Raw genomic sequence first — 17,531 nt, forward strand, 5'->3', positions numbered from 1 at the left:
TGCAAAAAAACATGCTTATCTGACAAATGGCTGTCTACTACCCAAACACTCAATATAATGGGAAATGCACAAGGGAGATTATGTGTCTTAAAAGCATAGGGGAAAAGTTCAGATATCTAATGCACGGCGATGTCACAGATGGCTGCCATGATGCCGAGATCACTAAGAGAAGAAAGAGCCCCGCTAACAGCAGACCAGTTATTGCTCCTTTGTTATTTATTGCTCTTGTCCAAAGATTTTACAGCCCTAGAATGAAAGGCTAATGTTGTCAAAATTACAAAACATTTCCCAAACATTTAATCTTCAATAATTGCTCCAGGGCTTCCCTGGTGGTGCAGTGGTTGAGAATCTGCCTGCTAATGCAGGGGACACGGGTTCAAGCCCTGGTCTGGGAGGATCCCACATGCCGCGGAGCAACTAGGCCCGTGAGCCACAACTACTGAGCCCGCACATCTGGAGCCTGTGCTCCGCAACAAGAGAGGCCGCGATAGTGAGAGGCCTGTGCACCGTGATGAAGAGTGGCCCCCGCTCGCCGCAACTAGAGAAACCCCTCGCACAGAAACGAAGACCCAACACAGCAAAAATAAATAAATTAATTAATTAATAAACTCCTACCCCCAACGTCTTCTTTAAAAAAATAATAATAATAATTACTCTGAAGAAAGAAGTAAAACTCAATCAAGCAAGCTTTCCTTGAGGATTGGCAACGGGATAGTGACAGGGGCTGCTTCAGCGTAACCACCAGAACTGCTGCAACAGTGCGGTGGCCCCGTGACTCATAGCGGAGTCATTTCTTTGAGGGAAAGCAGAACTTAAACAAGGCCCATTTTCAGCCAATCGAATGTGTGGCAATGTACAGAACGTTCAATGCAGGAGGAGAAAAAGTCGGCAGCTTGTGGCCACAGTTACTGCCAGCAGTGGTGCTGGAGGGGCCCCAAGGCTTGGGAGAGCCGACTGGTCCAATCTCTCCCCAACTCCGCAGCCTGTGACTTCACACTGGGAGCCCGAAATGGGCCACGGTGGGAGAGGTGAGGTCACGGAAGTAAGCAGACACTACAAAATCAGGGTACCCCCATCGCCAAGAGCCTGCTGTCAAACATTTACCAGCACACGACCGATTACAAACCTTAAAATGTTCAAACTCTTAACCCAGTAATTCCACATCTGAAATTTTTCCTAAGGAAATAAATAATTCAAAATATAAGGGGAGGGGAGTATGGGATTTCATGCACAAAGAAGCTCCTAAAAGTGAAGAATTATGAGAAACCTAAATGTAAAAAACTTGGTAAATACATTATCATACAAATTTATTAAAAAGGATGTTAATGTTGAGTTTCATATTATGCTAAAATACTAAAATAAAACAGAATATAGTAGAATTTTAGCCTTTAGAAAAATGCACATAAGATTAGAAGGAAATACACAAAATGTTTACTTAAAAAAATTCCAAAAACTTAATGGAAGAGCTTTGTGAGATTTTAAAAACAGAAAGATACAGCTGGACATAAAAATAATGAATGGGGGCTTCCCTGGTGGCGCAGTGGTTGAGAGTCCGCCTGCCGATGCAGGGGATGCGGGTTCGTGCCCCAGTCTGGGAAGATCCCACATGCCTCGGAGCGGCTGGGCCCGTGAGCCATGGCCGCTGGGCCTGCGCGTCCGGAGCCTGTGCTCCGCAACGGGAGAGGCCACAACAGTGAGAGGCCCGCGTACCGCAAAAAAAAAAAAAAAAAAAAAAAAATAATGAATGGAACCACACCAAGTGCAGCTCATTTACCTGCCAGTATTCTCGAAGTGGGCACACAGCACCGTCCAGACTCTATGTGATGAGCTATTCGTGACTCCTAAATCACTCAACTGGGTCTCAACTAGCATATTTCAAAAGACAGAACAGGATAGAAAACAGAGTGCATAGCCCCTAGCAAAGTATTATTTTGTGAAAGTTTTGCTTCGGTTTTCTATGCGTCTGTATATACATCTAAAGACACACATAAATATGATTACTGAATCATAATGTAACAGGTATTTTTAACTACAAGTAACAGTCAAAGGACTTTGGCATTGAGCGATCCCCTAGCGATCACCTTTAACAACCGTTAAGTCATCCAAGAAATGACAAGAAACCAACCAAAGATGCACTTGCTACTCAGCTTTACTTAAAGAAAGCATCATTAGTGAACTGGTCAAACCTTCCTGGATGCTCCGAGGCCTTCTGAAAATTTCCAGAAGGGCTTCTCCTGCAAGCAGGCCATGCCTAATTTCTCCAGGTTTCTGTTAAAACCAAAAAGGCAAGAAAGTGTGCCTCTCTTTGGTAAAGGCAAAGTTGGCTGCATGACTCAGGACCCCAAAATTCCACCTATATAGAATAGCGGGAGATGGAGGTCAGTCCACAGAAATTCATTTTCCTTTGAGAATGAAAGGTGACAAATGTATTCTAAGAAAATACAATGAGAAATATTATAACATGTGAGTAAAACCTAACAAAGCCTGTTTATATCCATCATCTCTTAATTCTCACAACCATCTTATGAGGAAGAGGGGGAGGAAACTGAGACTCAGAGGTCACAGCCCACGAGGTCGCAGGTGAACCCAACATCTGGCCTTCCTACGCTGTCATGTCGTGCTGTGAGCTACTGAGAAAAACGTGGATGCTCTTTTTCCCGCTGTGGGAAGCATTCTGACTATAGGAGGTAAGATAATTCACATGTGAAGGGGCCGCCATTCCCCAGCCTCATTTCCATTCTCCTTACCTATAAAATGAGAACGATACTACTCACCCTGCAGGGTGTTGGAAGGATTACTGATACCACGTGTGAGTGACCAGCTCTGTGCTGGACACACAGTCAGAACTCAGAACGTGGTAACAGCAGCCGCTGCTGACTGAGTGGACAGTGCGCCCTCTTCAGGGACAGGCACCCGCTCCCTCCCAGCGAGCTGGGGCTCCGGACCTGAACAGGCAGTACCTCCAGATGTAAAGGTCCCAGCTCTGGCTGGGAACAGAGATGGGCCACCCACCTCCAGATCTCAGCAATCCCACAGCCTTCTCTCCCCACCAGGGCAGGCTAGCTCCTGTCCTTCCCTTCATGTTTGTCTAAGTCAGGGACCCAGAGAGGATCCAGGAACGCGTTTCAGTGTTCTGTGGATCCCCTGACGTTAGATATTAGATGCTTATTTTTTGGTGGGCAAGGATGATTGCTTCCACCAAATTCTCAGAGGTTACACGTTTGACCATCATCCCTTCCTCAAATTAAGAATTACTGCTCTAAATTACCCACAGCAGATCACACACCTCCCCCATACTCTGTCTCCTGTCAGACCACCAAGCACGTCTACGACTCATACTACATATTGACTTTAGGTGCATAGACAATTTGGAAACGCCTTCATAAGCAACACAGCCTGAATCAGAAGACCATATGAAACAGAACACTTATAATGAGCCCTATTAGGAGTAACCTACCGCTTGCTGAAGGCCTCCTATGTAAGGGGCACTGACCCAGGTATTTCACATATGTGAGCTCCAACCCTCACAACTCATACACTCACGCCCTCAGTCCCCCTTTGTATTTACACACCAGACATGATACCATGGGATGTAGATGCAATGGTGAAAAATCAGACAGGATACCTGCCCCCATGGAGCTTACGCTGACATGGGAGAAGAAAATCAAAGGCCACTCAAGAAAATGTACAAATACCATTGTGCTAAATATTACAAAGAGGAGCCACACAGCACGATGAGAACCCATCATGGGCAGCATAAACCTCTTTACAGTGGTCAGGGAGGGATTCCCCAAGGAACCATGAGTAAGTTTCAATCTGAAGAAAGAGTGAACACTTCACTGGGCAAAGGGGAGGTGTGGAGGTGGGGAGAGAAGAGGCAGAAGAGAAAGGAGACAGGAGTTCTGGGCAAAAGGCACGTGCAAAAGCCCTGCAGCAGGAGGGCACCCAGCACCTCTGAGGGGAGCACAGAAGGACTTGGGGCTGGATCCACACAGGGGCCAGGCCACGCAGAGTCCTGTACGCCACGGGAAGGAATGAGGTGTCTATTCTTAGAGCACGGGAGAGAAGGCATTGCTATGCTTCATTCTGAGAGTGACATGATCAGATGTGCTTTTCAGAGGACTGCCTGGGGTGATATGGGGATGGACTGGGGGGAGGCCTAAGCAGCACAAGGAGCCCCATTAGGAGGAACTGCAGGAAAGCAGACAAAAGACCATGAAGCTCAGATCGGGGTGGTGGCAGAAGAAACGCAAAGGCGGCAGACCGACAGAAGTTTAGGACACGAAATCTATGGGACACGGAGGTGGTAAAAGACGGAGAGGTGTCTAGCAAGCTGCCCAGATTTCTGGCTCTCGGGACTGGACGGATGACGGTGTCATCAAGACAGCGATGCCCAGAAGAGGGCCAGACTTGGGTGAAGATCATGATTCAGCTTGGAGATACTGAATTCGAGGAGGTGGAGAAGGCAGCAGGGGGCTGGATACTGCAGTCTGGGGGTCCAGAGGAGGTTCCGGCTGGAGAATGTGGTCACTAGGGTCGTGGGCACCAGACTCCCCCAGAAGAGAAAACAAACTGAAAAGAGAGAAACCTGGAGGGATTCCAACAGTTCTCCAGCTTTCCGAGAGGACAGCAGGGCTCACAGAGGAACAGTGGCTTCTCGGGAGTCAAAGTCCTGGTAAGAGGAGGCAGGAAATAATATATGAAGCCAGAGCACAACTGCAGGGGCTCACACTGAAAACAATGCCTATTTGTGGAAGAACAGGATAAAAAATCTCAAAGAAACTTCATGACTCAAGGAACACGAAAGAGCAACTGGAATTATGTGAAAGCAAGTGAACAAGATCCATGCCATAAAGGCCGGAGTGACCTCAAGTGAAGTGATACGTAGGTTTCACAGAAATCATTTCTTCAGTGCTCTGCTCAAGTCCACAAGTGATCCTGCCTGTCCACAAGGAACTCTCTCCTCTCTACATGCACACATCACGTGCCCATTAAGTGTCTGGCATTACACTAAATGCAGAGGATGTGCTGTGGGGTATAACACGGTCTCTGTGCTAACACTGCTCACGGGCTGGTCGGTGATACGGGCAAGGCAGACAAGCAGCAAACCAAGATTACACGCAAGCCCAGTCACTGCCAGGAGAGAGGCTGCTACCAGGACACAGAGGAGGGATACCAAACAGTACAAGGAATCCGCCAGCGCTTCCCAGGGGTGATGAACCGGAAAGGGGGTGGGGTGAGGCATTAGCCAGGTGCAGGAAGGACAACGGACAGGCGTGACTGAAGGTGGGAAGATGGGGGGAAGATGGGGGGATTAGGGGCGTCTGGAGGTCACAGTTGCAGCCACAGCATAGGATGCATCTTGGGGAGCATCAGAAGGTAAGGCTAGAGGGATAGGCAGGCGCCAGGTTTGAGGAGGCATTGAATGCTAATATTTCTAACTTTATCTTGAAGTCAACAGGAACCACAGAAGGGTTTTAAGTAGAAGAGTGACACAATGCAATTTCTGTGTTAGAAAATGCGTTTGGGCAGCAGTGTGGGGAATGGATGGGACATTCAGGACCACAGAAGGGAGGTCTGCCAGGAGGCCATGAAACTCCTAAGAGCCCACCAATCTGCACAGCTTCTGGTGATCCTGTCTACAAGACTGGGCACAGATGCACAGATAAACAACCAAAAGTATCATCCGTATTATTTCGTTGGCACTTCTCTTCCGTGACTTGAGTTTCTAGTTAACTTTCCACAAGTCAATGTCTCATCTCCCCCTAGAAGGCAAGAACAGGTATAATCATATTTCATAATTTCTGGCTCATAGGAGGTGCTCGGTATATGCGCTGAGCCATGCCAGGCTTTCCTGAGATCAACCTTAGCCAAGCGAAGGATCTGTGTCTGTGTTGGCCAGTGGCTGGCCTCCAGGTCAGGGCCCTGGCGAACACGCCAAGACCGCTTCAACGGAGACTCCAGAGAGTCGTCCAGTCATTAAAAACTGGCTGCTGCTGATAGGGCTTCCCTGGTGGCGCAGTGGTTGAGAGTCCGCCTGCCGATGCAGGGGACACGGGTTCATGCACTGGTCCGGGAGGATCCCACGTGCCGCGGAGCGGCTGGGCCCGTGAGCCATGGCTGCTGAGCCTGCGCATCCAGAGCCTGTGCTCCGCAACGGGAGAGGCCACAACAGTGAGAGGCCCGCGTACCGCAAAAACAACAACAACAACAAAAAAAAAAAAACTGGCTGCTGCTGAGAAAGAAAGAAAGTGAGCACCTGCTGTTATGCTGGGCATTTTATCCACATCATCACGTTTCACCTTCAGCAGCCGCGTAGGAGGTAGGATTAGCACCACAGAACAGGTAGACCCAGGTGAAGAAAGGGTGTGCAAAATCACCAAGTTCACGGAGCTACTAGGTGGCAACGCTGGGTATCAAAGCCAGGCTTATTTGATTCCTAATGTCAAGCAGGGACCGTCTCTCCCCCAGTGACATGAGAATGGAATGGAAGAAAGTGCAAAGGCTTTGGAATGAGACAATTCGGCCGTGTGACTCTGAGTCTCATTTTTGTCAAACAGAAAATGCAGATACTGAGAATACCTATTTCACCAAGTTATTACGTGATCCAGTACATGAAAGCCCCTTTTAAACTGTCACGTGCTCTGCAAACTGTTATTTCAGTAGAGCTGCCCTCTGGGGAGGACCACGCATTCACCACACACAACGTGAAATCCAGCTGCTTTGACACCCAGGCCGTTTCGCCCCGCCTGCCGTCACAACACGGCCTCGCCTTCGACTGGGCTTCAAATCATCAATGGTTGGTCTCGCGGCTACTAATTTAGCTACTGTTCCATGAACATGCCTGGGGTGGTGGTGGTGGGGAGAATTTTAATAAAAATCCAGTCCTCAGTCATCAATTTAAATAGGGCTCCCTCTGAAAAACAAAACGCTAATGTGTTTGAGGAAAAAAGTGTACTTACAAAAAGGTATCTGAAGTTCAGGCTAAGAGTCAGGGCGCCAGGGAGAGGCCTGTCTCTTCTCAGCTCTGATACATCTACACAGCGACTGAAATTCTCCCACTTAATTTCAAAACTGCATAATACTCATCACGAATTTTTTTATTTTTAACTTTCAGTGTCTGATACAGCTAAGACACCTTACTATGTATCTCATCACGTCGAAAACACACAGTACTCTTTCCCTCATTCAAAAGAATTGTATTCAGGGCCTGGGACAAGGGCTGGCCACCACGCTGACACGGATACGTCAGACTTGGTCCTTGCCCTCTGAGAGCCTACAGCCTAACAGCACAAAAGGCACTGTATGCAAGCGAGTGAGTGGAGCAGGCAAGGGGGAGGTCGGGGGGCAAGGGCAGTGAGGTCAGAGGGGACAGGTCACACCTGCCACACCATGAGAAGGCCTCACCGTGGAGGCAGGGTTTCAGCAAGGGGAGAGAGTTTCTTAGAATCCACACAGGCAGGACCTCTTTCAGGAAGATGATAACAACACGAGGACAAAGAGAGATGGAGGAAAAGTTCTAGGTGTATTTGCTCAGGGGGCATGTCTGGTGGAAAACAGCGAATCTTAGCTGGAGCAATGGTTTGTGAGGAAAACAGTGGAAGATGAGGCAGGCAAGGTGGTTTGGAGGCAGAAGGAAGACACCGTGGACTCTTGATCCGTGAACGACACAGGGAACGTGAGGGGTCTGAGGGAGATCCTTCCCACGGGGAAGCAAGAGACTCTCACTGTCCAGCAGTGAGAGGACCGGGACCTGAACTAGCATGGTAGCTCTGGCAATAAATGAAAATATAGATACAAAATGTATCGGGAAGAAAAACAGAAATAACTTTACCACTAAGAGGAAGCGAGGAATCCAAAATTACTCTGAGGTGTCACAGAGCTAAGAAAATCTGGCGGAGGAGCTGATCTGGGAACTGCAGGGGTGGAAGAGGGTAAAGATAAAGAAATGTTCTGAAACGTTCTTTGCAGGGCTTAAGAAACCTAAACGAGTACAAATTTTGCAGCGGTCTATCATAACATGAACATCAGATTTTCTTAATGGATAATAAAATGATACTCAAAGTTTCTCTGACCTTGGTCCTCTGACCTTGGAAGAAATCACTGTAGTGTTTAAGCAAGGAAACCAGCACCATGGTCTCATCATACTTGATTAAGAAGTAAGGCAGTGCTGGGACTCCTTCTGTTTGACAAAGATCATCATATGCTCGTTCAAGGGCTTGAATCTGAAAACAGGAAACACTGAGTTATTCTCTAGACAATTACACATCTAGTTCTGAGCTAAAAATTAACATAAAATAAAAGGTATTACTTTCAAGCCAGAAGACTGTAAATGATTGATCACACTTTTGCAGCAAACGTAAGAGTGCCCCAAATCGTACCACCTCACTTTTATATGATGCTTTCCACGTGCATGGTGAAGTGTCTCAGACAGGGGCACAAAGGGACATTGTATGGGACAGCAGGATGGCTCCCGGTTCCCTAAGTTGTCACCACAAAGGTTTAGAGAGGTAGCCGAACGTTATCTCTCCTGTGACAGCCAAGCATGAATCTACCACAGATGAATTTTTCCTTGACCCTTTCTATAATTTTTAACAGCTTTATTGACACATGCTTACTTCACTTACAATACAACTGACTCATTCACAGTGCACAATTCAATGTTGTTTTTAGCATGTTCACAGGAATTTGCAACCATCACCCCAATAACTTGAGAACATTTTTGTCCCCATTAAAAGAAACCTCAAACCCATCACCAGTCGATCCCTAGGAATACTCTTTTACTCCCACTTACATTTCTCCTTAGAAAATTAATTCCACAAAACCATAACCTCTGACTTGTCTTAGTAACTGAGCTTACTATTATTTTTAATTAATAAGGGCTGCTCCCTGGCTTCGGAATTCAGGGTTTCAGCGAATGTCGCGCTTCATGAATTCAAGTCACCTTGCCACTCAATCTTTGCCTCAACAACAATCAGAATTTGGGGGGTGAGGGTCTGTGTTCTACCAACCTGATTATTTTCATTGCTCTTCTGGAAACCATCTCTAATGACCTTATTATCTTTCTTCAACTGCAAAGACTAGCTCTGCATGTACTGTTCTTAATGTAGAAGCTCTGCAACTTGGCGCAAAGGAAGGAGATCTTCTATTTGGTTTCAAAGACTCTCTCCCCAAAGTATATTGCCTCATGATCCCCACACTGAGAGTGGAGACCACACTTTGGCAAATTCCTGCAGTCTTTCAAAATGTTTCTGTAATGCCTCCCTACTGCTTTTAGCATTTCAACCAATGTTGCTGAGAACCTGGAGGAGCGCTGCTCACTCTTCAAAATGCGCTTACAGACACTGTGCAGGTAAGTCTGCTTCCAGTACCAGCTTTGGAGGATTCCACAGGAACCACCTCTTCAGCCAGACGAGTGCCAGCGTGTCTTTAGAATGAGCTAGATAAACTATTCATGCACGTTAAACCCAGTTTTACCCGCATTTTATTTGTTGATACCTGTGCTGGTGAGAACCTTTGATCCAAGCCCACTGGCCCCCGAATGAGGGGTATACTCTCTGGAAGGCAGAGAGCGGGGGAGCAAAACCAATAGTAGAAGTGGTACTTCTTTAGATCCTAGAAGAAGCAATATAATGTATCAGAACAGCACCAATGGTTAAACTGAAATGCACCTATTAATTTAACTTCCCAGTAGCTACGTAAGACAGAAAACTTTAACGCACGCAAGATACAACCAGCTTGTCAGAAATTCTCATCTCCAGCAGAACTCATGATAGGATATGGAAACTCTGTGTTCATCCAAAATATTCCCACACACCACACACTAATATATCATGATAGACATAATATATTTTATAGGCCACTTGCTAACAGGAAGTATTCAGTAAGTAATTGACATTGTCGGCATCATTGTTTAATACACAAAATCACCCTGGGAGGTAACCGTTATTGTCCCATTTTATAGACAGGAAACTGAAGCTTACAGAGGGGTGAAAAAGCTTGAACAAAACAAAGATACTAAGTGGCAGAGAGGAGAGCAGAATTCTACTTCCAATACTTAGGCTCCTGTCCACGGTTCCACACATACACCATCTGTGGAGGTACGACCTCCAAACAGTTACCACTCTTTTCACAACTGAATGAACTAAGCATGCTATTAAAGTTATTAAAATGTTCTATTCCTAACTATATATGCCTTAGATAATATAATGCCGTTTTCAGAAACGCCATGTTGGTGAAATTCAAGTCAACGACTAAGCACTTGCTGTGTACAAGGCAAAATGTTAGACACTCTGACAATAAGAAGATGAATAAAACCCAGTCCAGCCCTCGGGCAGCTCAGTCTCTGCAGGGAGCAGAGATAAAGTAAGTACATGATCAGCTGTATGAGTCACAGGAGAGCTTCTACAAGCTAAGGAGCATCGATGATATAAGAGGTCACATCTTCAGGGGTGTATGTGGCTGCCCCCAACCACGGGAGGTGATGAAGGGGCAGTGACCTGTGAGGCTGTTCTAGATGCCATTCCCACTCAGGTCAAACGCTCTCGCCTCTGAATTCCTACACCAGGTGTGGCCTGAGTCACTCACATGGGAGGACTCCATGGTTATGTGGGTATCTGACAGCTTCCCTGCCAGTCCGTTACCACTGACCACTATGCAGTTTATTTGGCTACTTAATATTTCCTCTCGAATCTTGCTAAGAATAAAGAGAGGATGGCTGGTTGAAGACTTTTCATTGAGATATAATTCACGTACCATGAAAGTCGCCACGTTAAAGCGTACGAGTGGTTTTCTACTACAGTGACAAGGTTGTATCACTATCCCCACCAATTTCAGAACATATTCATCACCCCAAAAAGAAACCCCAACAGCAGAAGCTCCCCATTGGTTTATTAGTTAGAAATACCATTCATAGAAAACTCTTCATTCACCTCACTCTCATCCCCCGGAAACTCCTAGTCTGTTTTCTGTCTCTATGGATTTGCCTGTTCTGGGCTTTTCTAGTAAATGGAGTCATACTAGATGACTTTTTAAATATAAACTTACACATAAACGTGGGTCCAGATGAAAAAGTCTAGTAATTATAGTTTCCACAGTCTTTAATTCTGCCCACTAATTGATCAACTAAAAACAAATTCCCTTTAACAACAGCAAAGCAAACTGAAAAACTGAAATTTTAATAAAGTGTCTGTACCTTTGAGTCCTAAAAAGAGTAGAAAGGAAAGCAGAAAACACCTCCAGAGATTATTCTCTCTTCTTTGTATTTAAATGATTTGTCATAATTGATCTTTAGTAAAAGGTTAAACAATTCAAGATGAAGGACTTCACAGTTTCTAAGAAGCTTCATCAAGTCATCTTCAGAAGTCAAAAGGCTTGAATTTCTTAGAATTATTTGGGGATACAAAGGATCTGGATTACATTAAACATAAAGCCCTTTGTGTCTGATGATTTTTTAAGACAGAGACTTTTAATTTTTTTAAAGTCAGGCTAAGAATGCTCAGTAGAAAGGGCAACAGGGCCAATGCACATAATGACTCTGGGAAATGCCTTAAAACTTTAAGTGGGAGCTAAGACTATTTTCTCAGTTAAATGCAAATTGTCAATTAGATTATACTAACTAGAATTCTTGGTACAGAAAATGTATTGATGTTAAAGTAAGAAAACCAAAGTCTTTAATTAGCACTGCTTATATTTATCCTAGTACTGAGCTTACAAAATTACTCAAATTTACAAATTACTAATGCCAAATTGGGCCTAGTAATCCCCTGAAGAATTTGAACCTTTTTCTATCTCGCCACTATCACACAGAAAGCATTTTAACTTGTTGGAAAATGTGCTCCTTGTAGATGGCCCCCCAGGGTATCGCTTCCAGTGTGGACCCTGTCTCTCTCTCCTTTGCCTTGGGCGGTACATCAGAGAGGCAGCATGAGTTAGAAATGGAGGACTAGTTCGTGGGGGACGAAGAAGGCAAGACCTATAACTGGCAAACGAAAAAAGGAAGAAAAATGTAGGGAAGAGGGTTAATATCCAAAACGGATGAACCTGGGGTGAAACAGCCAACACACTTAATACGTGTCAACATCAGTACGTTTACATGCCCACCCCAAAAAATGTATTATAAAGAAATAAAGAGGAAAAGAAAATCAGCGTGGCCGACGTTGTTCACTGTAACATTTTTTTATAATAGTGAAGACTGACAACAACCTAGACATACCCGAGTCTAAAGAACATACACTTGACAGAATATTATATTGTCAACATAATTATAAAGGATAAATTAGTTTTATATGTAGATATATGGATACACACATGTATGCATATATGTGTATATACACACACACATGTGTGCATGTGTGCATGTAGCTGGTACTTCTACAATCGGCCCTTACCTTCCTCCCACTTTCCCCATCACCACGACCAGATCCTTTCCCTGCTTCCCTAGGCAGCAGATATTACCCGAATGTGATTTTTTTCTCCTCTTCAAGGCTACCCTTAAGGTTCACTTTAATTAGGTTTCACTTGCAAAAAATATTTTTCTTTCTTAAAAAGACACAGTTGTGTGGACAAGCTATGTAGGGTGATCCCCTCTCATCTAGAAGCCACCTGGGGATGGCTAAGATCCCTGAGTCGTTACCTGTTCCTCGAGTCGATGGACCCAGCAACTGAGCTCTGCAGCGCTGAACTTAACAAAGACATTAGCAATGATGAACTGTGGTCTGGAACCCGACTCTGTCACATCCTAAATGATGAGAGTCAGGCAACAACCACCAGTACAATCAGTAAGAATGAATTAATTTTGCATCAGTGGTAAGGGCCAGCACCATCTGGCCACTAACAGAGCATTTCTTTAACAGCCATGACTTGACTAACACAAGGGAAAAGCTTCAGGGAGAAGAGAGCAGACTGACCCACTGGCGCACTGGGCTTGGCCAGGGCAGTCTGCAGTCTAGATGCAGCCGAGTCCGTGGACTTACCGCAAATGTCAAGAGGAGGAACTTGTTGAGGAGGACAGGGTTGTCAAGAGCAGCCCCCGATCTGATGGATTCCCAGATCTGCCAGAAGAAGGAAAAGCATCAAAGCAGGTGCCAGGGCCTCCTCCCTCCCAGACACACGTGGAGCTGCCCAGCAGCAAGCCCTTCCTGCCCGCAGGCCCAGCACCACTCATCATGGGCAGTGATGTGCGTCACCACTCACTCTGCCCCCTTCACACTGCCTCTCCCCCAGCCCCACTCCCTGCAGACTGAGGAAAGTCAGAGAACCCAGAAGCCTCCTCTCAGTGGGGCTCAGCATCAGAGGAGGCAACCAGCCTGTTTACGGCTTCGTTACTTCCTTCAACAAATATTTACTTATTCTCAACTACAGAGCAAGCACATCGGGGCTACAGAAATAGGAGACACAGTCCCAACCCTCAAGAAGCTAACAGGCTGTGAGAGAGCCAGGCGTCAATGTCTGTACACCACTAGGCAGCAGGTGCCCTCACAGGAGGGGGGACAGTTCCTGGGAGGAGCCCTGACCTCAGCTAAGGACACGGGAGGGAAAGGAGCCAGGGAGGTGCTCCGGAGGCAGTGATCTGAACTATGTACAGGGATTTCTTAAAAGTCTTATTTGGGATTATCTTTCCCTGAAGAAGAAAAAAAATCAAGAGTATGGATACTCAGCACGGACTGTGACTGGAAGCAGAAGCTGGTCCTGGTCAGCGGCTGCTGATTGCAAGATGTTTTAGTAGTGAAGACTAGTTGCTAAACTTTGTGTCACTAAGCAAGACAAACAGTTGTGTCAATAAGAGCCATTGCCCACATGTGAGTGGAAGAGGGAAACAAGGAAAGAGAAGTTCCTGCTATTGAAATAATAACCTTGGAGGAGCTGGACCACAGGAGAGGAGGCCCCGCTTCTGAAAAACCAGGGTGGGGCAGGAACTGCTGGGGGTTGCGGGAAGCTGAGCCTCGGATGAGGGATGAGGATAGGATTCCTGTGGGGAGCAACGTGCTTTTTTCGATGATGGCCTAAGACCTGACCCACCTCTTTGGAGTCGGCCTTTGACATGTGCAGCCAAAGCAGGAGCCCAGGAGCAGTCGAGCCGCAGGCCAAGTCAATCAACCATGGTCACCCATCCCAGGGGACGGGAAGGACTCCCTCCTCAGGCCAAAGGCAGGAGACTTGCCTCTCTGACCACGACCCTCACATAAATCAGACTCTTTTCTAAGACTAGTGTGAAGACCATCGACTAAGTGGTGTTAGAGGGCTGGGATAAACTGCCCCTCATGTATTCCTCACACTAACTCAGACGTGAAGAAGTAAAAGAAAGACATTCCAGGCAGAGAGAACATCATGTCCCAATGAGAGAGGAGAGAACAAAAAGTGGTGAAGGAAGGAATTCTAAGTGATTTGCTATGACTGGATCAAAGACAGCGAGGGCAAGAGTGACAGGACAGAAAGGCCACAGGGCCACAGAGGCCAGGCCACAAGGAGCCTTTAAATGAGACGGAGCCATGTAGGTTCAGCCCTGAGGACCCTGGAGAGACTGCATGATCAGTTATGACAGCATTGCAGTGCTCAGAACCAGAAAGCCTCTTCAAGGGGCGTGAAGAACAGAGAACCCAAATGCATTCAGACACAGGAACAGAGCTCACAGAGAGAGGTCAAGCTGCTGCAAAATGCTAACTAGAGATCAGCAGCAGAGCCTTCACACCCTGCCCTGCACTGACCTTCCAGCCTATCCCCAGGCGAGAGCCTCGCTGCCTCCCCCCTGACCTTCCCGTCAACGCAGAAGCCCAGTTACGCTTGAACACTGGCTATATACTAGCTTCTATAACAGACTCATGCACCTCAGGATCAGAGGCATCATGCCTGTGGGACCATGGAAAATATGACAGGTACCTTATGTTTCCCAGCTAACCTCGTTTGCTGCTTGTTCCAGAAGTAGCTTCTTATCTGCAGCCTTGAAAGCCTCAAGTGTGTTGGTGTTATACAGCGTTCCAACCGCTGGGCAGCAGTGGGCTGGTGTGGGAGCATTCCTGGATACAGAGAAACATGTTAACAGGCACAGCTGGGACTCAGAGAGCCAGGGACTGACAAACAAACCAGACTACAATGGGAGACAAGGACAGTGCTCTGCAGGGCAAAGAGAAGACTGATTCATATTTCTTTGGAAAAAGATGAATATCGGGCTTCCCTGGTGGCACAGTGGTTGAGAATCCGCCTGCCGATGCAGGGTACACGGGTTCGTGCCCCGGTCCGGGAGGATCCCACATGCAACGGAGCGGCTGGGCCCGTGAGCCATGGCCGCTGAGCCTGCGCGTCCGGAGCCTGTGCTCCACAACGGGAGAGGCCACGACAGTGAGAGGCCCGCGTACCGCAAAAAAGAAAAAGATGAGTATCATTGCTTAAGAGGTAAAAACAGGCACTATACCCCCCCCCCAAAGCCTCTATATTTCCCTTCCCCTAATCCCTCGGCATGCTCTTCTTCCACTGCCCCCAAATATAAGCTATTTTCCCATTTTAAAAAATTCTTTCCCATCTCTCACCTGAAAGCGAAACATGATTTATGGAGCTTCCTCTGTGCCAAGAACTATACAAGGTTTCAGTTCTCACAAGAGTTTGTTCTCTGACTTCAGGTTTAAGTAACTTGCTTAAGGTCACATAATAGGCAGAGCTGGGGCCTCAAATCAGAACTGGTTGACTCTAAGGTACTGTGTTGCCCACTCCCCACTCATGCACTCCCAGGCATCAACGCCCTGCTGCAAACCCTCCTCTTCCAGGAAGCCATCCATCCTGCCTTTCTCTGGTAATGAGCATAATTTATTTTAGAGTGTTTTCAAGACTAACATTCACACACCCACCCTGAGGACAGTAAGCTCCTTGAGGGCAGGGGCACGCCTCCCTCCTCTGCTTACCCCATGCCCTCTCCTGCCACAAACAGGCTGTGCATGGAGCTGCTACAGGGCATGGCCCCATGCGCATCGGAGCCAAACAATGCGATGAGACACGCTGCACCTGGGCCACCTGTGTGGCCATGTTGTGCCACATGTGTGTCACATTCTGCACTGTCACCGAAGGCTTCAGAGTAATCAAGGTCAGGGGAGGAGAAGGATGAGATGATACTGAACACAAACTCAGATGGGGAAAAAGCTGGTCTCATCTCTAAAATGATTAACTTGTGTTTCAGAGGTTACAGATGCTAAATGAAAACAGTGCTCATTTCATTAGTAGTTGAATACTGTGGTCACAACTACTGCAGAGAGGATGCATTTTTACTGATTACACTGATGGTAGCTGTATGGTTTAAAAGACGCAGCGTTTCTTCCTTTGGAGTCTGAGTAAAATTGGTTTGGGAGGTGGGGAGTGCTGCAAGGAGAGAGCTAAACCTAGAACAGGTGTGGAGGGGTGCAACAGGTGTGGAGGTTCCACCAAATGCTAGGTCCTGGGAGAGAAGTAACTTCCAAAGGCCAGAGCCTTCCTTCGGGAGCTGACGAGTCAGCGGATCACAGGCTGTTTGTCACCACTCTACCCCAATAGAAGAATATTCTTCATCCAGGTGAGATAAGGACATCAAGGATAGTCTTGAGGAGAAAAAGAAATCACAAAGGGACAAGATTAAGCCTAGAGGAAAAAAGAAGGAAGCAGAGCAGGTGGTAAACTAGGCCTTCCACATTCAGATGTGGCTTTATGAAATGACTGCTGAAACAGAGGGAAGGATGCTCTGATTGAATCTGGTTCCCTCCCTCCTAGAGTCCAGATGTCCCGGGTGTGCGAATCCAGGCCAAAGCCTTGCTCTGAGAGCAGAGGAAACTAAAGCACAAGAATGCAAGCAGCTGCCAGGACGGCGACACTCCTAGGACATGACTCCTCGTGCGAGTTAATTACCGAGGACAAGCTGAGTTTCAAAGGAGAAGCATTTTTCATGACTAAAGTTCCACCAGGGGAGGCGGCCAAGGGAAAGAATTTAAGAAGCGATAATGGGAGGGAAAGCCATTCTAGCAGTTTCTCCAGGTTCAAGTTCCACTCGTTCTACAAAGAGGTGGTTCAGATAAGGACTGGAAAGAGTCCTAGACTTGGACACTAGAGAATTCAGTCCCAATCCTGATCCTGGATATTTAGGAGTTCAGTTTCCTAGGATTCCATTTCTATGGAATATCCAGAGCAGCCAATCCATAAAGCCAGAAAGTAGATTCACAGTTGCCTAGCGCTCAGGAAAGGGAGGAGGGAGGGATGGAGAGCGACTGCTAAGGGGTACAGGGCTCCTCTTTGGGGTGATGAAAATGTTCTGGAATTAGACAGTGGTGGTGGTTGCACAACCTCATGAATATACGAAGAAGTGCCGAATTGTCCATTTTAAAAGGGTTAATTTTATGGTGTGTGAAGTGTATCTCAATAAAGCGATTTTAAAAAACCAGAATTAGAAATCTTCCCCAGCTCTTAAAGCCAACAGTGAACTCTCAAAAATGTACACACTAACTAGGTAAAGAATGGATCCCACAAAGGCCTAAAGCCTGGGCCTGCCTGGGGATGTTCCCTCTGGACATCTGGCCTTC

The 17,531-nt window shown here is 46.7% G+C and overlaps 1 protein-coding gene across 9 annotated transcripts in view; it reads right to left on the bottom strand.

The window, feature by feature from the left end:
- The window catches only part of ATG7 (autophagy related 7), a 295,536-nt gene that overhangs the window by 197,963 nt on the left and 80,042 nt on the right, over positions 1-17,531 (bottom strand). For all 9 annotated transcript variants that reach the window (XM_060161161.1, XM_060161167.1, XM_060161166.1 and 6 more), the window contains exons 4-7: positions 14,897-15,014; positions 12,975-13,052; positions 9,499-9,615; positions 8,076-8,225 (exon numbers count right to left, since the gene is read on the bottom strand). In XM_060161161.1, coding sequence (XP_060017144.1) covers positions 8,076-8,225; positions 9,499-9,615; positions 12,975-13,052; positions 14,897-15,014 — 463 coding nt within the window. The remainder of the gene's footprint in view (positions 1-8,075; positions 8,226-9,498; positions 9,616-12,974; positions 13,053-14,896; positions 15,015-17,531) is intronic.

Source organism: Lagenorhynchus albirostris, chromosome 10, assembly GCF_949774975.1.
Source record: "Lagenorhynchus albirostris chromosome 10, mLagAlb1.1, whole genome shotgun sequence".
NCBI lineage: Eukaryota > Metazoa > Chordata > Mammalia > Artiodactyla > Delphinidae > Lagenorhynchus > Lagenorhynchus albirostris.